Source organism: Antrostomus carolinensis, unplaced genomic scaffold (genome assembly GCF_000700745.2).
Source record: "Antrostomus carolinensis isolate BGI_N321 unplaced genomic scaffold, ASM70074v2 scaffold2942, whole genome shotgun sequence".
In the NCBI taxonomy this organism is placed as follows: Eukaryota; Metazoa; Chordata; class Aves; order Caprimulgiformes; family Caprimulgidae; genus Antrostomus; species Antrostomus carolinensis.
In genome coordinates, this window is record NW_010300026.1 from 41,437 (window position 1) to 66,223 (window position 24,787).

Here is a 24,787-nt window from a genome sequence, read left to right on the forward strand (position 1 = left end):
ACATCCATGTTACCTTAAACCTCTGAATGGCCTCCTGATGGGTCAGTCCTTGTAGAGACTCTCCATTAACTTCTAGGATTTCATCCCCTGGTAAGTAGATACAAAAAAAATGAAGTCAGCAGTATACAGACTACAGAGATGTAAAAAACCTTTCCTGTACATATGGCAACTCACTACTATGAGGATTCCAAGTAACTGCTCAGTAAAACTGTTCTGGGTTTTTTTTAACTTGTCCTAATGCCTTTACAAGTTAATAGTGACAAATTAGCAGAGTAAAGACGGTTCTTCAGCAGATGTCCTTAACTTGTCATTCTCATACTAACAAACAAGCTGAAAACACTACAGATTTTAATTAAAGACTGAAAATATACGCTCATAACAAAGTCCAAAGGGACTGTAAAACCCCTTTTCTTTTGTGAGCATCAACATGAGAAATGAGAATCTAAGTGAAACACTGCAGCACATCTCTCCAAAGCCTGTTCAGGGAAAACTAACCTTGCATCCACATGCAGAAAGCAAACCTGTCCTCTTGCTAAATGCGGGTGGACAGGGAAGCATGTAGCCCACATACTGCGAGACCAAATGCCCTTCCCACCCTAATGAACATGTCCCATCATACTTCTACCTGCTTCCAGGCTCTGGGTCTTCCTGCTTACACCCAGCTGTGTTGATCTACTTTCATTTTATTAAAAGAAGGGTCAACATGATCAAGATCCACTTTCTGCAATTTTACTAGCATCTGTGCAAAATCAGATGCCATGATATCATCAGCCAAGTCTACCCTTCCTCTCTTTTCCTAACCTCAGTTAAAAACAATAAAAAAACCCAAAAAAAGGAAACAACAAAAAAAAAAAAACCCCAACCCCGCCCCCCAAAAAAAAACCAAGCTCTGAATATCCTGCAAAGGCTTGCTGGGTTTATGGGACAGCTGCTACTTATTGGCTTCCCATGGTGAGTGCACAACCTATGCTGCAGGGATGCAAGCTTCCCTCTGGCAGCAAGTGTGAGAGTTGGCATCACAAGCAGCCTCAAACACAAGTGTGTTAAGATATAAAGAGGGGAAGGATGATATGAGGAGAGAAGTAGAACAGGAGCAACCTGAGAGAAGTAACACAGAAGCAGCTTTCTGTGGAAGAGAAATAACACAACCCCTGCAGAAGAACTTTAAACCACTGCTCTAAACTCATGGTCACTTTATATTTCCAGTGGTGCGTGAGTCTGTCTGTCTGGCACAGCACTTGAACCAGGGTGCAAACACATACAGAACAGGCTATATGTCCAGCTCAGAGATCAAGACTGGAAAAGCAGTAATAAAATCAGGATATATCTGCTTATCTTCTCTAAGCAGCTGGGAGATCTTACTGTCAATCCCATCCTTCCTCCTTTATTTTTCTGGCTATGACTCTTACTTGTTGATTCATGTCAAAATCATACCAAGGGGTTCAGAGAGCACAAGGGCCCAAAACAGCCTCTCTTAAGCAAGTCCCTCTGTACAACTCCTTCTTGGACCAGCATCTTTAAGCCAGATGTCAGTTAGATAGATATGTTTCACTGCTATCAGTGACCCTCTCCAACTGAAGAACTGCAGCTTATGGGCTTGGGCAAATAAAGTTCACTGAAGAGGAAGGGAAGAAAAAACCCCAACCCATCATGCTGTAGTTTCTCAATATGCAATATAATCAAGTTAACTGCTATGAATGATCTTCCCCAGGATGGACAAATAGGGTGTGTTACATCCTCCACAGGCTCTTACTGATGGCCAGGTGCCTAAATAAAGCTGTACTTGAATTTTTCTGCTGGACTGAAAAAATATCCCACTGTGACCCTTTATACGCAGTTGGATTCTCTCTGCCATACCTTCTTTAAGCCTTCCATCAGCAGCTGCTGCTCCATTTGGGAATATAGTCTTCACAAAAATCCCCATGCGTCCACGAGCAGAATCCTGACCTCCCACAATACTGAATCCAAGACCCTACAGAAAAGAGAGGAGAAAACACACAGCTGACACTTTATTATCTCTTGTGTGAGAAGGACTGCCAGTAACATACAAGACAAAGGAAAGAAGAAAACCTAAAAGCTTCTGAAGAATTGCACTGACATCTTACCCTCTGCTTGCATTTCCTCATTTACTTTCACTCTAATATCAACGCACCTCTCAGCCCAAAAAGCAGCAGCTGAAATAGCAAAAACGCTATTTCAAGATTACTTTTTTCTTTTTTAAAACATTGAGTCAGTGGCTTTATATTATCCTATTCCCATTTTAAAAACTGTAACACCTTGCTTTTAAATTGACAGACAGTAGATTCCCACCCCTGAGATCTATATCCAGGATTAACTGTAGTTGTCTCTGCTGTCACAGATACTGCATTTCCTCAGGAAAAAGAAAAGCTTAAGAACATGACATAAGGTCACTGCTGTAATGTCAGGAATGTAGCTGGAAGGGGGCTGGCGTGGGGGGACTGCCATGCACATGTACATTTTTAATTATTCTGGAGACGTGTACCACGTTGTATTTAAATAAATCTAGATCAATACATTCCCCAGGGCTCCATCTGTTAGCTCTTGCCCCTGTGCTGCCCCATCTGGCTGTGGGACCGTCTTGCAAAGCTGCCCAGGGAACGGATGAGCACAGCAGAGCAAACTTCTCCCCCTTTTGCTGCCAAATCAATTCCTTGATCCATTCCCCCCCCACCTCCCATAATTCTCCTCTTGTCATTGCTGTACATGTATTTTACAGAATAAAAAGTCACTGACCAGGTGGACAAGGGAAGTGGAAAACTGTTGTGCTTCAGTGATCTGAAGCCATGGTTATTATTAGTGCCTCGGGCAGTGCTCTCTGGCTGAACGATGCTGCCAGGGCAGGTACTAACATTGTGTTTACAACCCAAGACAACAGCCACCTCTTTCCTTTTACTCCATGAATATAAAGTAGACAACCACAGTCTGATAAGGCATTACTGATTCCTAGAAAGGAAGCATCCTAGCTTCCCCATGCAACACAAAATAACTCAACTGTTTATTATGCAATTTCTAATCTGCAAAGCAATCTAGAGAAAGCAGAGGCTCTTGGCACTCCCCTGTACAGACACAGCAGTTCTTACCACGCTCTGTGGGGTGGGCTGGGAGAACTATGGCTGCAAAGCATAGCGGTTCCCACATCATCCCACCTTCCCAATGAAGTGCTGCCACTCCACAGCAGAAAACTACCCCTTGCAGATCTACCCACAGATGAAAAACCAAGGGCGAACGCTTGGCTCCCAGCCACCAACACAGCAACTCTATGGAAATAATTTTTCAAGTCTCAGGTCTGCATAGAGATAATAAAGCAAATGCTACTGCACAAATCGTATGCAGTGCAACCCCTAACAGAGGTGATCCCTCAAAAGGTGGGTGGAAGGTGTCCAAAACAGCAGCTGTTGGAGATGGTTCATGATCACTAAAAGTCTGCATGCTCCCAACTGCTTCCTAATGCCTTGGAGCTAACCACAGAAAGGTAGGAGAGGGTGGTTTATCCTACAGTGAGAAATAATCTAATTCTTATGAGAAAAATAAGGTCAAAAAAGTAAATACATGGAAAAAAAAAAAAAGAAAAAAATAAATACTTGTTTGGAAATGTAATAAAAGACCTGAAGCTCACAAAACAAGCAGAGTTATAGCAACTGAGTCAATCTACCCAGAGAAGTCACTATTTCTAACTCTTTGCTAAACTTTAAGCACAAGAAAGAATTTGTTTTGTATTTCAGCTTTAAAGTCAAAACAAGTCTTTAGTCCAAAACATATCTGATGAATTTAAAGACTATTTCAGAAAAAGGCATGCATATTTTTAGCATATTTAAATGACAGCTTCAGTACTAGTATGGATTGGATTAAGGAAAACAATATACACCTAGGTTAATACTTGTCTATTTTCCCTCAGCATTTAGCCAGCTGGTATCTAGCAAATGTGTAAATAACACTATTGAGAGGAAAAAAGAGGACTCTTTCACCTGGAGAATTCTGTGTTCTCAGATAAGCAGTGAACCAGGAACCTGTCTTTGGGTTTAATGCTTAATTTGCAGTGATTTTTTTTTTTAATGTATCCAGATTCCACAGAGATAAAATAAGCTTGTCCATAAATATGCATGCAAACAGGTACTCTTCTGTAGCTGCATCAACTTTGCATAAACATACATATTTATAGATCCATTATTAATATTTGATATCTCAGTAATGACCAGATGCACCAAATCAGAATGAAAGCCACCCCACGTCAAATGTGTGACATGAATGTCGCCACCTCCATATTTTGCAGGTGTAAATTTGGCATTTAAATTTGAAAATGGGATTTGTTTATCATTATTGTTACTTTTATTATTATTGGCTACCTTGAGATCTGCTGGAAGGCCTGGGTATGGGAGACATCTCTTAAACACCAGCTCTTGCTACATGTGAGAAACCAGCCACATGCAGAAATCCTCACCTTGCCTTGCCCTTTCATCAGGACAATGTTGGAAATGATGGACGGCTGGGTCAGTCTCCATGGAGATTCCACTTGGGCGGCACTGAAGGAACGGGTGGATTTCTTCACGATATGGTAGTCCTAACAAACATCAGAAAACAAAGGAAGTAATTCTGATTGCTCGGCACAGGCACTGGGATGTCATATCAGGAAAATTGTGTGTCTCAGAGAGGAGGAGGGTAGAATCTTACAGATACACTCAGAAAAATGTTCAAGGGATGAAATCCTAGCTCATTACAGTCAAAGTGAATCTTGCCACAGTAATTTTCTGGCATTTCGCACAGTAGGATCATTTTGTAATGTACCAGTCACAATTTAAATTAAAAAGATTAAGGGTAGCCTCATGATATACTGAAGTCCTTATCAGCTACAAAAAAAAAATCAAATTGTTATTAAGAGAAGAAGGATTTTTTTGTTTAAGTCCTCAGATCTCTAGAACTGCAACTCCTAAGATCAGCCTTTGGACCTTCAGCAAGAAGTAACCCCTCACCATCCTCAGAGTAAAGAAGTTCTCCACAGGTGGCCAACGCATCCCATTTTGGTGTCCAGGCCTGGTTTCAGCCCCCATGATGTATCTATGTAGCCTTGTTTCACTACCCTGGCTCCTACAAGCTCCAAAGCAGACGAGGTGCTCTGAGCCAGCCCTGCCTTTCCACCCACCTGCCTGGCTCCTGCTGACTCCAGCTGCTGGGGCAGAGAGTGCTTTCTTCCACCCCGGGAATATTTCACCGCTATTTCATAATTCGGTTCACCATTTTCCACCGTCAGCTCATCGTCTTCTCCCACGGACTCCAAGCGGGATCCAGCACCTAGGGAAAACCACAGAAATACATCTCACAAACATCTGAGAACTGCTTTATCCTCTCAAAGGCATGCAATAATCGCCTCCTGCAAATCTCAGCTTAAACAGTGCCTTAAAACAACACTATGCAGTTCCCAATCGAGCAGTTAGAAGCTAGTTTTGATCATCCTCAACTAAATCCCTGCTGCCACAGGTTTTCCACAATCTTTCAGCGATGCTGAACTCCTCAGTGCTGTCGCTTGTGGTGGTAAGGAAAAGAAGATAATTGAGTCGGTAGCTCAGGGACAGAAAAGAAATTCAGCTGTTCTCACCCAATGGCACTTGCCAGTGCACTAAGCTCTCAAGCTTCATTTATTTAAAATTAAAAGACCTGACACTGTAGCAGTATTCATTTCTGGAGGTGTCATGTCACTTTGAGGGAAATTTTTCTGGAATGGAAAAAGGAAAAGCGTGCCAAATAAATGCTATTTTCTTTCCTTCTGGCAATGATCCTAGTTGTCTTAAAGAGGAGGAGAGTGCAGAGTTCACATTAGAAACAGAATTATTTGTCTTGAAGGACATCCTGTAATTAGCCGCAGAGTACCCCGCTCCTCACACCAGGGCTCCTCCAATTCTCATTTTCTCCAAGGTCCCCACAGGACCCACAGTCACAGCAGTTCCTGCACATTAATCCTTGCCATGTCCCCCATCATGCAGGGAAGGGACATTAACCCCTATTTCAAAGATGAAAACTCAAGACACAGACAAGCCAAAGTCACACAAGCAGGATTTCATGATGTGGTTTTAAGATTAAAGTAAGGTTAAGTTGGAGCTGCCACAGAAAGGGGTGGGTCTGCTTTCCCTTCATCCTCACTGCCCTGTCTTTTCCCTGGGGTTGGGGCTCACAAGCCATAGGCTGAGGCAGACCTGATGCAAATTTGCCCAGGAGAGCCCCCAACCCATTTTCTACCACCTCCCCCCTGCCTGGAGGCTGTGCAAGCATCACTGCCGGCGCCAGGGAGGGACAGAGCACAGAGCTGGGGCAGCCGCTTGTTTTCAGTCAGCATTAAAGCAATTCTGCTCCCATATCCATAAGCAGAATTTGTGCCCACTGCCCAGAGTGAACTAAACCCACTCCCTACTTTCGGGTATGGAATTACCTCTGGTTTTAAAACTCCCCTTCCCTGGGCATGCAGGGCATTGCTGCTGCACAGAATCAGAACAGCTATCTTGGCAGGACCTGGCATCTTGGCACTTCTTTCACTCACAAACCCTCCTGGCACCCACAAACAACCCTTTCCCTTCACCTCCCCCTCTCTTCTTCTAGGAGAACAGTTATATTTCTGTGTTTTCTGCCCATCTCTGCTTCCCTTCCCACGTGGCTGCTCAGGCTTGGGACCAGGCTGGGGGATGCTCCAGGCTCTCCCACAGCCCAGGGGCATCAGCATTCATGGGAACTGGAGCTGGGTCCCCAGTGAGCCACCAACACACAGGCACAAGGGCTACAGGCACAGGAGCTCCCTGGAGCATCCTAAAATACCTGAGTAAATGGAAATTAAGGTGAACATAGGACGAAAGGAGACTTGGAGACTATTAGGGATGAGAATGTAATCGAGCTCCACACACAAGTTACCGCTATGACTAAATTTGGGGAGTATTCGCCATAATGGTTATTCTGGTAACAGCATGTTGAAACACATTCCCCATCTCAGTATTATAACACACTAAAATATATAGGGAAGGTAAATGTTAAAAAGAGAAAGAGAGGAGAGAAAGAACAAAAAACAAGACAGAAGCTTCCAAAATTTTGCTTCATCTTTCTGCCCGTACAATAGTTCAACTCAGGAGGCTGAATACAAATATCTTACAGCTGGTATTTTCCTTCCAAATTAAACTAATATGATCTCCAAAGGAAAGAAAAGTCGTCTCACTTTTAGAAGGCTAAAATAAATACACAACATAAAAATTCTACTATTGCTATCTTTTATCAACCCAGCTTTACCTTGGGATCGACTTCTGTATTTCAGTATGCCACTTCCCAGACTCTGGTTGTTTCCTTTGGACACTTCTGCACAAACTGCATCTTGAGACTTCTCAGTTTCCATCATCTGAAAAACAAAAACAAAAACAACCAAAAAAACCCCACCCTGATTTACTTGTAAACCAGAGAAGTTGATGGATCTCCTTATATTTACTAAGGGACAGAAAATTCCACTGGACATCATCTTTTTTTCCAAAACATGCCATTGTATTAAGCCAGCACATGTTTCTGTAAGAAATACTCAGCCATGCCTTTGGACATTATTGCACACCTTACCAATGGGTACACCTACAGCTCACTATGGCCAGAGATCTTCTGCAGAGTACCACACTGATGACCCTAGAGTGCCTCCAGCATCAACAACACCTTCTTCAGGTGCTTCCACATGCATATAACAAAATTTTAATGCAGCTTTTGCTGCAGTTTGATCAGCTCAGCAAGCTTCCAGAGACACCACATCTTTATAGAGAAAATGGAAATGCTCTACGTAAATTTACACGTGGACTTGCAACCCCTGCCACCCTGAGCAAATGCAGAGACAGGAGAAGCCTGTTTACCCGACCTGTTTGCCTAGATGCAGGTGACAATAGAAGGTGACAATGTACAGGGCTGCCACTTTCAGCAGCACAGCAACACGCACTCACACAGTCAGGGATGAGTAAAGCCACCCACATGCAAAGCCCGCAAAGATTCTCCCCAATCCATGTGTTGTGGAAGATGCCAGTGACCTTCTTCTCCACTCACTGCTTCCTTCACTGAGCTACATCAGTCACATTTTCCTAGATCTGCAACTACACAGCGATCCTCCACACACTCCCCATGCACACACTAATTCTTTTACATTTTCACCCCATCACTCATCCTCTGTGTGATGGCAAGAACAACAGAATTTCCAGTGCAACCACTTACCCATTAATAGGGCTCATCTAAAGAAGAAAATAACTACATCAGTCTGAGAAAAAACAGTGCTTACAATTTGCCCATCTTAATGAGGAACTCATTACAGAAAAGATGTAAGAAATCAGATCAAAAAATCCACCCCAGAGACCCAAACCATCAGAGATTAGGCCACAGTCAAAGTATCACAAGCTCTATCTAGGAGAGACAGGGATTCCCAGAAGACAGCAGGAGTGTTCAGAACTGAGCTGGGACTTCATAGATCACAAAGTTATACTGGAATTTAGCATATAAGCAAAAATACCCTTTGTAAATTAGAACATCTCCCTTGTAGGAAGGTATAAATCACTTGCACGCAAAAATCACGTAGCTGGTAGTTTTAAAGGTGTGCAAAACATTCAGTACTCAGGAGCAGTGTTAATTAACTCTGTGGCAGCGAAATATTTGAAGCATAGGGATGGATGGGAGGATGCCAAACCAAAGCAGCCAGTTTTGTCAGCATGCTGTTTAGCTATCCTAACAGACAGGGATGGGTCCCACCACACTTTTCTGGAGCTGAGCACAACCCAACTCAGGTCCAGAGCTGTAGAGCTGTTTTGTTTCTACTGTGTGCATGCACATGGGCACCTGATGACACTAAGCTGAGTGGTGCAGTTGTCACACTTGAGGGACAGGATGCAATCTAGAGGGACCTGGACAAACTTGTGAAGTGGGCCCATGTGACCCTCATGAGGTTCAACAACACCAAGTGCAAGGTCCTGCACCTGGTTTGGGGCAATCCCTAGTAACAATACAGGCTGGGGGATGAAGGGATTGAGATCAGCCCTTCAGAGAAGGACTTGGGGGTCCAGCCAGCAAATGTGCACACATGTAGCCCAGAAGGCCAATTGTATCCTGGGCTTCATCAGGAGAAGCGTGGCCAACAGGTCCAGGGAGGTGATTCTCCCCCTCTACTCTGCTCTGGTGAGACCCCACCTGCAGTACTGTGTCCAGTTCTGGGGCCTCCAAGATAAGAAGGTTATGGACCTACTGAAGTGAGTTCAGAGGAGGCCATGAAGATGATCTGAGGGCTGGAGCATCTCTCCTATGAGGACAGGCTGAGAATTGGGGCTGCTCAGCCTGGAGAAGAGAAGGCTCCAGGGAGACCTTGTAGCAGCCTCCCAGTACCTGAAGGGGCTCCAGGAAAGCTGGGGAGGGACTTTGGACAAGGGCAGATAGTGATAGAACAAGGGGTAATGGCTTTAAACTGGAAGAGGGGAGATTTAGATGAGATATGAGAAAGAAAATATTTATTGTGAGGATGGTGAGACACTTGAACAGGTTGCCCAGAGAGGTGGTAGAAGCCCCATCCTTGGAAACATTCAAGGTCAGGTTGGATGGGGCTCTGAGCAACCTCATCTAGTTGAAGATGTCCCTGCTCACTGCAGTGGGCTTGGATGAGATGAGCTTTAAAGGTCTGTTCCCACCCAACCCATTCTATGATTCTATGAGTTCTATGAGACAACACAACTCCCAGTCTGAAGCTGAAACACTTCCTCCAGCTCACAGAATGGTGGAAAAAAATGGGTTAGTCTCTAGCAGTGTACAGAGAGATGCTGAAATCGCCACTGCCATGGCTAATTTCCAACCCAAGCCCAGGCACAAGAGTGAACCATTTGGTACAGCTTGCATTTCTACTACACAGGGTTTGGTTTGGAGCTTTTTTGCTTTTATTTATTTTGACTGTGCAAGTACTGATGCACTCTGCAATTACATACATTTCCACCTAGTGTGGTGAGAGGAAAAACAGGAGACAATTGCCACCTGCATTAAAACAGTGCACTCCATTCCTTCACCTCGTCACTGCACAATCCTGGAGGCTGTGATCCTACAGACAGCAAACCCCCAAACCCCACCTATGATCGCAGAAGGGCATGTGTGCACAACGCCAAGGTTAGGGAAAGCCTCAAGGCATTCTCAGTGGCTTCCTGAAATTACATTTTATCTAACTTGGCTTCAGACTACAATAAGCATTAAGAACATCTAAATTACCTACGTCTGTGTTTATTTCTTATTTTAGCAAAAATAATTTTCTGCCACTAATTATAAACATTGTAGCATTTGCAATGAAGTGTATATTTTTTAAGTTGTTGAGCTTGTCTAGTAAACTAGAAGAGTTTTATCCTATTCAGAAAACACTTAGAAATGCAATCCACAAAGCTTGGGAGAACTCCCCAGTCATGTGTCTGTAACCTTTGGCTCTCTCATAACTTAGACAAGAAGAAAAACCCAGCTCCACCTTATCCCTCTGGCCACACGTGAATGTATTGCTTTACTGTCTCGAGGCAGCTGCCCGGATTTAACCATGCCATTTTAATTTTCCTCACTTTCAAGGAAATGGAGCTTATTATTTCAGTTCTGTACGCCTCTTATTAAACTAAACCAATAAATCCTACCCAATGCCGTCCCAGCGATAAGGACAAGGGGAGCTTTAATAGGCACAGCAGTTTGAAGGGAGATCTAAAAATAGAGCCCATTTTGCCAGTTCATTAAGTAGCTCCGGGATCAAGCGATGGTGATATCTCAATTGATTTCAAAGGGAACAGCGCAATCACGGACACGCGGTCCTGGCACCGCACCAGAACGAGCAACTGCCCCCAGAGTCCTCGCTCGGGCAAAGCTCCAGCATGACCAGACCCTTAATTAGGTGAGACAAGGAGCGGGACTATGAGAGTCCGCATTGTTTAACCGCAAACAGCTTGGCAATCGTCACCAATCTACAAAAACAAGGCGGCACACAGGGGATGACACAATTTAGTAAGCAAACTGCTTTACTGCTGCTGTTGTGGAGCTCCTAAGCTGCTGCCTTTCCCATCAGGATCCCATCTGACTCCCCATGGCACAGCCTGACAGCTTCCTCTGCGGAGGAGCACTAGCAGCACACAGACAAGTTCAACCTGATAGTTTGGGAGCAAAACAGCAAGAACTAGACTCATAAGGCCCCACCTGGAATACTGTATCCAGTTCTGGAGCCCCCATCACAAGAGAGACCTGAAGCAGCTAGAACAAGTCCAGAGGAGGCCACCAGGATGATCCGAGGGCTGGAGCACCTCTCCTATGAGGACAGGCTGAGAGAGTTGGGGCTGTTCAGCCTGAAAAAGAGAAGGCTCCGGGGAGATCTTATAGTGGCCTTCCAGTACCTGAAGGGGCTACAAGAAAGCTGGGGAGGGACTTTTCATAAGGGCAACTAATGACAAAACAATGGGAAATGGGTTTAAGCTGAAAGAGGGGAGGTTTAGATTAGATATGAGGAAGAAGTTCTTCACTGTGAGGGTGGTCAGACACTGGAACAGGTTGCCCAAGGAAGTTATGGCTGCCCCCTCCCTGGAAGTGTTCAAGGCCAGGTTGGATGAGGCTTTGAGCAACCTGGTCTAGTGGAAGGTGTCCCTGCTGATGGCAGGGGGGTTGGAACTGGATGATCTCTAAGGTCCCTTCCAACCCAGACCATTCTGTGATTCTATGAACTGTCTGTGGCATGCCAAATTCAGCCCTACCTGCGCTGGCAAAGCAAGTCCACCAGCAAGTCCACTGCCCTTCTCAAACACAGCAATGTGAAAGAGGAACAGCCGTGCCCCTGCATACAGCAACCCTGCACAAGCTCCACAGGATAATTCCTCATCTTCATCATTTCTGACGCAGCCAGGACAGCTTTTTCTTCAGCAGCACTACCCCAAACATATTTAATCATGAGACAACCTAACACTGCTCTCTGTAGGGCAGTTGGCAGGATGAATCCAACAAGTCTCCAACAGCAGCTAGCACCAGATCCTTCAGAGAACGGTGCAAAATGGCCAGTGCAAACCTGGGTTTACCTGGTCCCTGCACAAAGACTCTCTTCCTAATACGCTGAGACTAGCTGACACCTTAAAGGCTTGAACTTTTCCAAAAGTTTTGGGGATTTTCTTCAAAGCTCTATTATAATTCTAGTTGTTCCAGTTACTTGTACAATTATTTATTGCTTGCTGGGACACAGCATGCTTTAAGCCTTAAATATATCTGGTAGGCAGGGAGCTCCACAGGCCCCTTTACGTTGCACACAAAGTAAAATACCTTCACTTTTAAATTAGTTCTTTTTCATTTAATTGAATCCATCTCCCAGATAAATTACAAACTGCAGCACTGTAATTTACCAGAATTAACACTGCAAATGATGCAGAGAACATGGATTTTCTAATCTTGGCCAGCACTGGGTTTTCCATGGCTTACTGCTCTGTTTTAGGGCATGCCCAGGTGTTGGAAAGAGAAGGATGAACCAGGACACACCATGTCAGGGGCTGCAGAACCCAGAGGCACCTTCCCAAAACACAACACCTCCCAGTGCCCAGGGAGCACCCTCAGCTGAACCACGGAGCTCACAAGAAGTCCAAATTAAACCCAGATTTAATCGATTTTGGCACAAGCTACAGGACTGCACTCTTTCAAAGGGTATTGCATTGCTGCTCCCCTCCATCACAGCACAAATACAGGGATGCAAATGGAGCCAGGGATGGAAGAAAAGAGGGGGAATGTCACCTCTACATCAGCACTAATTCAGTGCCTTAACTGGCATCTTAGAAAAACCCGGTGCCTCAGTTTCTCCTGCAGCACGAAGCTGCTGGGGCAGACAACAGTTCTGCATGTGGGCCAGGGCAGGCTCCACCAGCACGGCTCCAGAAGGGCTCAGATTTGGGTTATATTTAGCAATGCTGGTGAAACAAAGCACTGACCGCCTTCCCCAGCAGCTCTCCTGGGAATTACCAGTGTTGGTACCACCGGGTGCAGCCTGTGCTTCCTCCTGCCTGGGGAAAGGGGATGGGAATCCAAGACCTCCATTACCTAATTATAAAGAAAGTGTTAAAAAACTCCCAGTTCATGTGCAGCAAGGAGATCAGGAAGTCTGATAAAGAGTCAAGAACTGGAGCTGCCCTATTTTCTGAATAGGTGGAAATGCCAAATAAACAAAACAAAAGCCTTTAAAGTGGTCTCTAAGAATGCCTAGTCTATCCTTCTGCCAAAGGCCTGCACTCAAAGCCACCCTAAGCCTTCACTAACACAGCAATTACTAGAAAGGGCACTACTATCAGCTTCAGAAGGTACAACTCCAATGGTTATTTTTATTACTTTTTACCAAGTCTATATAGTAGTCGCACACAAACCTTCACGTGAAACATAAACTGGCACTCACCAACACAGAGCCAGCAGCAATACCTGCCCACGCACCCTCAGCAAACAGACTGGAAATGCACTATGGTAGGGCTGAGTTGCTCTCATCTTCCAGAATGCTCTATTTATTTGGTACAAGACACCTCAAAACCTTCTTCAATGTGTTTGATACCAGGAGCCCCAGTGCACTGACCATGGCCTGGAGGATGCTGGCAGGTCCTCAGTGTAGCAGGATCCCAGCTGTGCTTGGCTACAAGGAGTCACTGGTGCAATGTTATATTTATGGTCAGGGATGCAATTACATAAAGTCAATTTCATTTTCAGGTATCCAAACAATTGCTAGAATGAATAATAATGTTTTGAAGAGATAAAACTTCTAAAATGTCCCTTTAAATAGGAAGAAATGCAGGAAATGGCTAATGCCACGAAGTTCTCCAAGAAACAGACGCCACAGATAACATATGCCTTGAAAATAGTAAGGTGCTCCCAGTTAAACAGTTCCCAATCCTGTCTGGACCACAATATTATTCTTCTGCAATATATTATGATTTTCACTAGACACAGCTTCTAAGCTAAAGGAAATCAAATGCATACATTTCTGAAGTGGCACACAAAGAGATCACTGCTGTTTTCTTTTTTATACTTCATCTTTTTTCTTCCTCAAACATCAAAAAGCTTGATGCATTTATTTGCATGCAGTTTAGTTGTTGCCCACGAGATGTCTCCATGTGCTGCAGAGAGGTCCCAGAAGATTGGTCTTGGTAAACAGAGACAAACATGGAACTCAACTTGTGTGAAAGCTGGTACAGCTCCTCCATTACTTGCTTTAATAAATGCTCCGCTCATGGCTTAGCACAAATCCAGAGCCTGTGCATTATGACAAACAATAAATTGCTTCTGCCTTTTTTTTTTTTTTTTAACAACAACATCTTTACTCATGGTAAGGGGCAAAGCAAGTAATAAACAATCCTCAAAATAAACAACTCTCCTGAGAATGAAACAAGACCTTCCTAACATCGAAGTCAACCCACAGCTGCAGAGAGCATTCCCATGATACAGCTGGTGGAGAGCTTTGGATTTCAGCTCCAAAACCACATTTTATATCATCCTAAGTACATGAGAGGATATGAAATCCATAAGCATTAAGTTTCTTTCATACCTGAATCAAGGATCTGAAGCCTCTTACATTATATAGGCTGCATTTATTCCAGCACTGCACATCTAGCATGAGTTTTAACCAAGCCCAATCACGAGCGGACTGTGTATACGCTCAAGAATTTGCAGATAAACAAACTGCAGATGTGATGATACGACATTCACGCTAACTCTCAAATCCTACAGCCTTTATCATCCTTCTGTTAACGTACGTGAACTGCACGGCTGTGACGGCATGTCTCTTGTTCCAGTGCCATGAAGGGGTTATTTTTAGATTGTTAAAGGCAGTTCATCTCCTTCAAAACTGGGCAGTTATCCAAACAGTCAAAGGAGAGACAGGCTGTACTGTATCTGTTCCTTTATGGGAAAAACACCCATTCACAAAAAGCAAAGACCGTGCACAACCTGTACGGTAGATAAACTTGTGTTTCTACTACTCTGCTGACTCGGCTTTCAAACATATCACACGGAAGAGCAAAAATTATAACTCTGGGCATTGTCTACACAGATATTTATAGTCAAGTCAAAAAGGTTATCTTCCATCAGCCCAAGCAATAGGAGATACTTCACAGTTTGCAGTCTGCATCATGTCTACAGGAAACTTTTCAAGAGTACTGGTCTCTGGGTGAAAAAAAGTTTTCTCTGGGCTTGCCTTTAACACAGAGGCAATAGAAAGTGGCCCAGAAGGGCTGGGAGCCAGGCACAGGGAAGGATGTGACTACTGCTGAGGAACTTCCTCCTGACCTGAAGAACACATTCACATTAATATCTCCTTGACAGGTGAATTTTAGAATGTGTGAAAAACAGCAATTCAATGACACTGCCCTCTGAGGGACTTTCACCACTCTTCCTCCTCCCCAAACTCATGCGATGTGTGTCCACACCTTCTCCAAGCCCTTGTCAGTACCACACCACCACCATCAGCCCATCACTGAGCATCTCCCCAGCAGTAAGATCAATTGCAATCACTTATTTTAGTGTGATACGGCTTCTGGAAACAACACGAGAAGAAGAGCCACATTAGGTGAACAAGATCTGCTCCCCAAATACTTTGTAATTTTTTCTTGCCCAAATTCCTAACTACATTTACTCTAAAGACGTGCATTTCCCCAGCTCTCTGGAGTCACTGTAGGACTGAGTGTAGCTGACCCATGCTCAGCTACAGCATGAGTGAAGGGCACTGCATGACAGACCCCACAAAGAGGCTGGACAAGACTGTATCTCAGGAAGGTACAGTGCTGCCAGGCCTTCAACAAATGCAGCATTTCTAGCCGAGCAGCAGCTCCAAGCCATACTAAGGTGTGGCTGGGGCCCAGGTGTGGCTGGACCCTGCCCTCGCCTGTGCCTTCCAAAGGTGACGTGGCACAAGGCAGGGTCTGCAATGAAGGAAACCATGAAGGAAAGGAGTTATTAAACCCTTCTCCAGGACAAGGGCCGGTCACAACCAAGCCTCACATCAGGCTCTTCATCTTCTTCCCCCGTTAAGTAAAGTGCTTCAGTGCAAAGCAGATTTCTGACAGCAAAAGCTCTTTCTTGCTCTTTTCCAGCCATGCTGTTTGAGCAGTGAGTCATGTTTCAGCAACCTCTTTCGAGACTGCAGTGCCCTAATGGGAACGAACGCGCAAGTCCTCCAAGTAATGAGGGTCCCTCCCCGTGCTCTGCACACATTTAATTGTTGAGTTATGCTTCCTGTTCCTTCTCAATGCTAATGCTTTCTCTGAAAATCTCTCCTGGTCTTTCCAGAAGAACTTTTGACCCCAAGTGTGTTTTTAAACTTATGGCATTGTTATCCTCTTCCTTATTATGCTTGCGTGGCTACAGGTAATTACATATGGATTCCCCAGTAAGATAGAAATTCTCACACAGAAAATAACTAAGCAGTCCTACAGCTCACATAAAATATAAAAATGGGGAGGGAGGTGGGGTAAAGAAATGCACTTCTGCATATTCACAGAACAGGTTTATTTATCCACAGTCAGCTGCATGCCTTGCAAAAAAACACAAGTAAGTTTTGTCAGGGATAAGGAAACTCAACTCATGCAAGAAACCTTTAACCAGAGACATCCTGTTTCTGTTATTTGTAGGAGGATCGAGATCTTGGCGAGTCACGACCATCTCTGCATGCAACATAACCACAGCTCGTATGAAGGTACACATCAAGTACTACAGGTCAACACAAAATGATTAAACATGAGCAAAAGGGTTTTGCTGTCCCACAGTGGAGGGTCACGCAGCCAGGGATGCTGACAGAGGTTGTTCCCCGTGCCGAAGTCGACCACTCAGCTGAGCCCCAGGGAATCGCCTCCCTTCCCAGCTCCCCCCAGGCAGGTAGGAATAGCAATGACCTCCTTTCACAAATCAGAAATTTCTCTTGTGTATAAGTCTCTTCTGTACAGGACAGAATCAACTCAGAGTCCTGCCTCCAGCATCACAAGCAGCAGATATCCAAGGGAGACCACAAGATTAAGTAAAATATAGAGAAAAAGTCCCCAGCAGTTGCCTTCAGCAACTACAGATCCAAACCTGCCATGGAAGACATCCTTTTCTTGTAACTTTTGGCAACTTTCTGGAATTTCAGCCCATTAATGTGAAGCTGGTCACTGAAGTTAAACACTTCAGAAATAAAGTACTCAGATTATCATATATTGAAAAATACAGCACCAGCAGGAACAAAGGCAAAAAACTTTGAAGCCACTAAGAATGGTATATGCATCTATCTGGGGACCCCAAATGCCCCAGATTAACCAGACACTTTGCAAATTCTTGGCAGACCTGCTTTCTTTTCAAAGTTCATTTCCCAGGTTGCTTCATCAGCCAGCAATACAGTGACAGATTCAATTTCAAGTAACAGAAATACTAGGAAAAGTGAGTTAGAATTAAAAATAAATTGTCAAAGGCAAATACTATCATATCCTCCTGTTTCACTTGGACATAAATAATGGCATTTTAAAATAGCAGTCTCAATTGCACAAGGCAAAATATGGATTTTGGGGGGGAAGTTTAAAATCCCCAAAGTGCCTCATGACAATTTAACACAACACGACTGTGTGGCCCAGTATTTCCTATTTGAAGTTAAGGAATATTTTGGCCAAACTAACTCTAAAATAAATGCACTTTAAGGATATCAATGTAATCCTTTTTCTGCCTGACAGCAACAAGTTTTATTAAAATTAGAACTTTGAGGAATGTTTCATGTTAAGTAGGGCTTTACACAAGGAGACTGTGTAGAAACAGAGCTCCAATTAAACTGTATTATGAAATTGTTATTAATGAAACACAAGTGGACTTTCAAGTAAGACTTGCAAGTGATATTTCTCTTAAATTACATTATTCAAGTGTCACTAAAGTCTTCTGCTGTGTCCTGTGGAAGTTGATTAGCTCAGATTATATTTCCCTGTCTGGAAACACTGGAGCAGAACTCAAGTCTTAAAGAACTTGCTCACAGGGAAAATTTTTAATATCTAGCCCCTAGAAAGAGATTTCTTTGTAGAGTAAGCCAGGTTGGAAGGGATCTTTGGGGGTCGCTGGTCCAGCCCCCATCTTAGAGCAGAGACAACTCAGATGAGGTTGCTAAGGGCTGGGTCCAGCTGAGTTCTGAACATCTGCAAGGATGGAGATATTAATATTTTTGAAGACTGATTATTTTTTCTGCCTGGCAATGCCCCTTTGAATTCGAACATGACTTCACTGAACACCTCACTATGCACATTCGAGCACAAGAGGCTCTCCCTCTCTCAGGAGTGCTCTGCAGAGCTCCTGGAGATAACATTGATCCATTTGCACCTATGGACTGTGCTGAATCACAGCCTTTAAGCAATCAGGTGCTAAGGCATTAACAGCAAATCCATCAGGTCTACAAACTGTGGTTCTGAATACTCAGCACTCAACTATATTCATAGTGAAGTGAATGAAAGAAGACAACACTTAGACAACACTAAGAGCTCCTGCAAGTTTTGTTGGATCTTCTACACTGGTCAGAAAAGGGACAGTGAAGCATCAGCTGATGATAAATCACTTTGAATTACTTCCTTTTACCTAACCGACCAGCATCCCTTTAAATCTCTACAAAGCCCTGCACAGTAAGCATGAAAATTCATTAACCTCTTCTCAGAGGTGAGAAACTGGTGGTGAGAAAGATAACTCCTGGTCAGAGCTGGGTTGAGAATTGGTTTCAAAACTAAAAGGTCTGATGCTTAAATCAAGACCACAGTCTCAGTTACCTGGTCCAGACCTTCCGTACCACCCACCTGGAAGTCTAAAACAATTATATTTGCAGTGATTAAAAATGGTCCAACCTAGTTCCTGCTTTAATCATCAGTTACACTGTGATCCTTTATCTAGAGTACAAATATAATGGAGTATATATGAAAGAAAGAGCAGATGTATCATCAAGAGAGTGCAAGCAGCAAAGAAGAGTAATTTCCAAAGCAATTTTGCAATAATCTATATGACTATACATATAAACACATTTTAAAAAATAAAATCATGTGATGCTTCATGTTCATACTGACCTTTAAATGAACTTCTAAGCTTTTGTACAAAAAATGCCTCCCACCTTGCCAGGTAGAAAAAAGCCATGTGTGAAGTTTACCTTCCTATGTCCTGCCTAGTAGGATGTAGGATTTGCATAGCTGGGTGCAGGTCTCCTGGTACGTTGCCCTGATCTCATGAGGATGAACCAGATGTAGAGCCGAAGGGTCTACACTGTATGGAGTAACCACCCCAGACTGCAGAGAGCCCTGTCTGCACTCCCAAGGCTGAGATGGCAATTATGTGGGGAATGCAAAGACATCCTGCAATTTGCATTAGAAGAGGAAGGATTTCACCTGCAGCTCAAGCAAAAAAGGAGAGGTCCTGAGAGTCACCAACAACTTATTACATCCCTCTGATCTATACCCCCTCCAACAAAAAAATTAACAGAAACAGAGAAAATAAGAAAAAAAAAAAATCTTCCTGCTATTTTTCAAACGTGTTCACTGTACTTAGATTTCTGTGATTTCCCCTCCATCCCTCACGATGCATGATGAAAGCACAGAGCTATTGCCATCAAGGGCAAGAGTGCCAGATAGTTAGGCAAATCAGACTGGCTTTCCAGCAGTCTATGAGCACTGCCAGCCACAGCAGCACTGGGACGGACATCAGGGCAGGCTCCAAAATCAGGTCTGTGCTGAAGGGCTCTGGGCAGGCTCATGCAGCTGGGTCTTCACGGTGCCATGCACCTCAGCTACCTTGAGTTTTCCCTAGCATTATGTTAAATCTGTAAAGGAAACACCTGATTAAAAAAAGCCATTGCTGAAAAACAGGCAGAGCCTCGCTGGTAAGTCAGGAGCTAACCAGCGACAAGTAACTTCTTGCATGTGCCGGAAGAGCCATGGAACGCCGGGGAGCTGCATCCTGAAGCCACACATAATTAAGTTTTGACAAAATTTATTTTTATGTTTAAGTGTTGCTGAGCTACAGCCTTATGAAAAATTACCAGAATTTGAAACATGATATCTAGAAGAATTTTAAGTAGTTTGATAGTCAAAAGAATGCTTAGATTCCCACTCAAGTTAGCACTCAAACACCACACCATCATCAGTGCACTAAGCATCCCTGATTTATTTGTTTTTCCCTTCCTGCCCACAAAAAGGCACCCTGGCACATAGTAGAAAAGGCAGTGCAGAAATAACAAAACTTGTCACAAGAGAGAGGTGTGTGAAAGTGGTGACTGTTATAAGCATAGACTCAATGAAAGTCAGAGATAACAGGCAGGTATGAAGTGAGCACCAGCATCAATGACACTACAGTGCAAGACTTGTCCTGGGGAGCTGTCTTTTGCTCAGAAAAAAGGGAAGTATATGAACAGAAAATCAAAACAAATCACCAAACCAGTATCACATCTAAGCCATCCAAATGTTTAGGAGATTTATTATAATTGTCAGAGAAAGAGGACAAAAAAGGCAAGCAGAGAAAATTAAAACAAAGATAAAAGCTTCCAATGAATCCACCTGCTTTCTCTTGCCGGAAAACCAGCCTGCAAGCTCTTTAGAGTAGCAAACACCATTTTATTCTTTGTCTGTACAATAGAGCGGAGGCCCAGGACACCAATGAAGTTTCAGAGAGCTGCTACATTACAAATAAATACCAATAATCCACTTAATCTCTGCTTAGTGCAGCCCTGAAGGGAATGCAAGTGAGATTATCAAACAGCAGCATTTATTCAGCAGAACTTCAGTTATGGTTCACAGCCAGGAATTCATATCCCTCCCCCCAAAAGTGTCTGTTGGCTTCAACAGAGCAAATAAAAACTTGAAGACTTGGATCATAAACTCTTAAAGATGTTTAGTTACAAAAGGAGGGGAAAGAAGAGCATGTTACTGCATAAGCACTGCGAGAGATTTCACATCAGATCCAACAAAAGCAGTGGAAGTGGGCGGAAAACAATCCAACAGCAGAGACAAAAACAAAACCCTGATTGCCACATAGCTTGAAGGACGCGAGAGCTCCTGCTCCCCATGCCACTGCTTTGCTGCAGCGCAGTAGCAGAGGTGGCAGATGCTGCGGGAGATGATATCCCCATTTCAGCCTGTCACCCATCTCCCAAGAAAAGGAAGTCTGGGTGGGACTGTCCCCTCCTGAGGATCTGCTCCGTGTTGGGCTGTAGGAGAACATGACAGATGCAAACGGGCATCAAGGGAGAGAGTGAAAACGTCACACCAAAGCCACACTTACAGCAACCAGTGTTTCAGGAGACACATTCACTCCCTTCACATCTTCTTCTTCTGGCTCTTCGTTTTCCTTATTGTCAGTGCAAGAGACAGAGTCTTGGACTGAACAAGTACTAAGCAAGTCTGGCAAGCTGGTAGATGGGTACTTCAGAAAATCCCCTTCAGCAGATTCCTATCCAAGAGACAACAAAATACGTTATATCACGTGCAGAAAACCACCAAAATCATGGTGAAACTGCTCCATTTCACCTGCTCAGTGAGAGCTCCCTCGTAATCCTCCCGTCGTTACCCACTTCTGTGCCCTCAAACTGTAATGGTCCAGTTACAAAAAGCAGACCTGGTTTTAAAGTACATATATAACAAGTACATATATAAGACAGGCCAATACATGCCTAAAACGTTTAGATTTCATAAAGGAGAATTTAAAATAAAGGCTTCCCCAGCAGCCTGCTCCTCCTCACTTTGGGTTTATGAAATGTCACCATGAGCAGACTTGAGAGTTTACAAACCTCATTAGTCATTTCATTGCATCCCAAATCACACTCTGTGCTCCTGCTACCTCCCTGCGAATGTTCCCTTTACACATTTATTTATCTACATGCATAAGAATAATACCCCAACCACCCTACTTAGAAGAACAATGAAAACTGACCCACTGATCCTCTACCAACTCCATCCTGACGCTTCAGGATCTGTTTCCAGGCTTTGGCACATTTTCTGGGAGGCAAACACGTGCATCAGCCAAAAGCAGCGGCCAGACAGACGCTCATTTTATTGCTTTCAGAACAAACTCTGCGTTCAGAGCGCTCACCTGGCCAAATTGTGAGGCTGCTCTCCCATACCAACAAATAACGCCCAGAGGGAGCTGCTGGGGAACACTTCACCTATTTACACCTTTTCTGAGACTGTCTGAAACATGGCACAGGCTGGATTCCCCACCGCTTGCCTTTCCAAGTCCTCCTCCCAGGGACATGAAAGCTGTCCAAGAGCACAGAGCACAGGCCAAACAGATTCAAAGCCTGATCAGGAATGTGAAGTTTTATGCTGTAAGCTTATTCACAAATTATTTTGATGCAGTCATCACATGAACAAGCAAATCATTTTAAGGAGAAATTTATGCAGCCTACCACCTCACATTTTGGCAGAGTCCAATCTCTAAAGGAAATACAAAATCTACCTACTTCAGGTCAAAGTGTGCTGTTTCCAGAACAAACACTGGCAGAGCTAATACCACACTGTGAGCCTACAGAATGTCTTCAATGAACTTCAGTCTAACTAAAATGTTAGAGAAGTTAGAGGCTCTTCACTATGAATATGGTGGGATTAGAGCCTCTTCTTGAAACAATAAGCAAAGCCATGCCAGGAAGCCAAAAGAGCATCCAAAGATTAAACCCACAGAAACCTGCAATCAGGTTGGCTGGGTCAACTGAAAATAAAGCTAAAAAATATTTTAAACACAGTGGCCTGCTCACACAGCACACTCAACCTGGAAATGCAGGTTTATGAGAGGTCCCTTTAGAACAAGAAGTTCCCGACGCTCCCTCAATGGCCCTAATAGCCCCCACCTGCAGGCAGGTCCTTCTTTGAGACCCTGAGCACTTTTGGGACCCAGTTGGCCACCCACTAAATGCCTGCCTGAAGACAAGCAGCGGAGCAGCAGGCTGTGGTCTGGGGAGGAGAGCAAACAAAGGTGAGCAGGATTTTCTTAAAACGAAAGCAAAAAATTGTGTAATATCCCCTCCATCTCTCCTGTGATGAAAGCAGAACAGAGAGCCTGACTGATAAATGAGATCCACTCCCATTTCCCTGAAATTTCATGCTCCTTTATCTGCAAGAGTTCCACTCCAAGCTATTAACAAGGACAAAATAAGGAACTCAAGCCAAGAGATCATCATCAAGAGACCTCAGCCATGCAGATATGAGAACAGATGAGAGCTATGGAGGCTACGCAGGCAGGAAGCAGAAGAGGTTGAGAACAGCCTGCTTCATTTAGCATATATTTTAATAAAATGGTTTTGGCCAAAACTTAAGTAACGTCTGCATGAATAAATACAGAGTCATTTGCACACTGAACAACAGTGACAATACAAGCAAATCATTAAGACGGTCTATTCCCTGCTGATTTGCCACAGATTTATGGCACCTACTGATACATTTCCACTAGCTGTGCATTAAATTTAAGGAGCAAATGTGCACATGTGACTCCCTATCAAAAATATGCCCCTTCCACACAGCACTTCCACAACCTCTTGTAGGTAGGTATACACTCAGGAGACCACCAAGGAAAGGACCGTACCTTGCTAGCGACCACCAGCTGCACGAGTCCAGCAGCCGAGCGAAGGAGGGCCACAGCGTCCTGGTGGGAGAGCCCAACCAGTGACTGCCCGTTGATCATGAGGAGCTCATCGCCCACCGTCAGCCTGCCGTCCCTGCGGAAACAGAGCGGGAATGCAGAGCTGCAGGATGGTCCTCCCCCGGTGCCAGGTTCCGGTGGCACACAGTGGGACGTGGAGACATGGACAACATGTGACCTGGCTTGATGCTATGCTTGCAGTGCAGTGTTATTTGCTCCCAAAAAAGAGGCTTAGAAAGGTGCCCCCAGGAAATCATTGTTATAACCAGAGCCATTTCAACCTCTCTGCAGGGCTGAGACCTCTGAAAGCTTCTCTGTGCCACACGAGGGATGACCAGGGAGCACCAGTGAGCCCATCTGCCCCCATTAGGGAGCAGGCCCAGGGCTGGCAGTGAGCACCCTGGGGTGCACAACCTACACTCACCCACTGCCAGTCCCACAGGAAAGGCCCATCTTCAAAAAAGTGACCTTGGGAAAAAGGTCCCAGAAGCCATCAGGCTCCCCAAGTTACACATCATCATCAAGCGTTTGATCTGTCTGTACTCTGAGCTAAACATGCCAAAAGGGGCTTCAACAACCAACCACAAAAATAAGTTTTCAAGCTAAAAATGCCATATTCCCACCCTCACACAATTAAAGGGCATGCCTGTCTCATGAGTCTGGCTAACAGTGATGGTCATGGATGCTCCACCACACCCACTCCCACCAAGGCACCGCTGTGACCTCACCTGTGTGCGGAGCCGCCTTCCTCCACGCGGGTGATGATGATGCTGTGAGGGGACCGCTTCGACCCTCTGCCTCCCGTTATCTGGATTCCCAGCCCATCCGTTCCCTTCAGGATGTGCATCTTCCATATGCGGCAACCTTCTCGCTGAGAGAAAACGTGCAGAGAGTCCTTGAATTTGGATTTGGACAGTGAGAGAGGGCTGGGAGGGTACAGGAGGGAGCTATTTAGCACCTTGCTGCCCATCACCACACATCGGTATAGCTCAGGCTATACAGGTGTTTTTGCCGAGCTTTGATCAGTGTTAGCTGTGGTCCAAGCGAAGGAGGTAGAAAGGAGGAGGCAGCACAGAGCAGGGTCAGCATGTAGAGGTTTCCTTGCAGGGCTGTTTGCAGCTTTTCTGAGCCACACAGAGGTGCTGCTCTCATCAATAACCCTCATCCTTCC

At 44.4% G+C, this 24,787-nt stretch overlaps 1 protein-coding gene across 1 annotated transcript in view; it reads right to left on the bottom strand.

Moving 5' to 3' along the window:
• Positions 1-24,586, bottom strand: part of PDZD2 (PDZ domain containing 2) — a 52,918-nt gene extending 28,332 nt beyond the window's left edge. Inside the window, 8 exon segments of the mRNA XM_029083748.1 lie at positions 14-87; positions 1,858-1,972; positions 4,460-4,579; positions 5,159-5,307; positions 7,282-7,387; positions 21,268-21,435; positions 23,560-23,692; positions 24,345-24,586. Coding sequence (XP_028939581.1) covers positions 14-87; positions 1,858-1,972; positions 4,460-4,579; positions 5,159-5,307; positions 7,282-7,387; positions 21,268-21,435; positions 23,560-23,692; positions 24,345-24,586 — 1,107 coding nt within the window.
• Between the last annotated feature and the right edge of the window lie 201 nt (positions 24,587-24,787).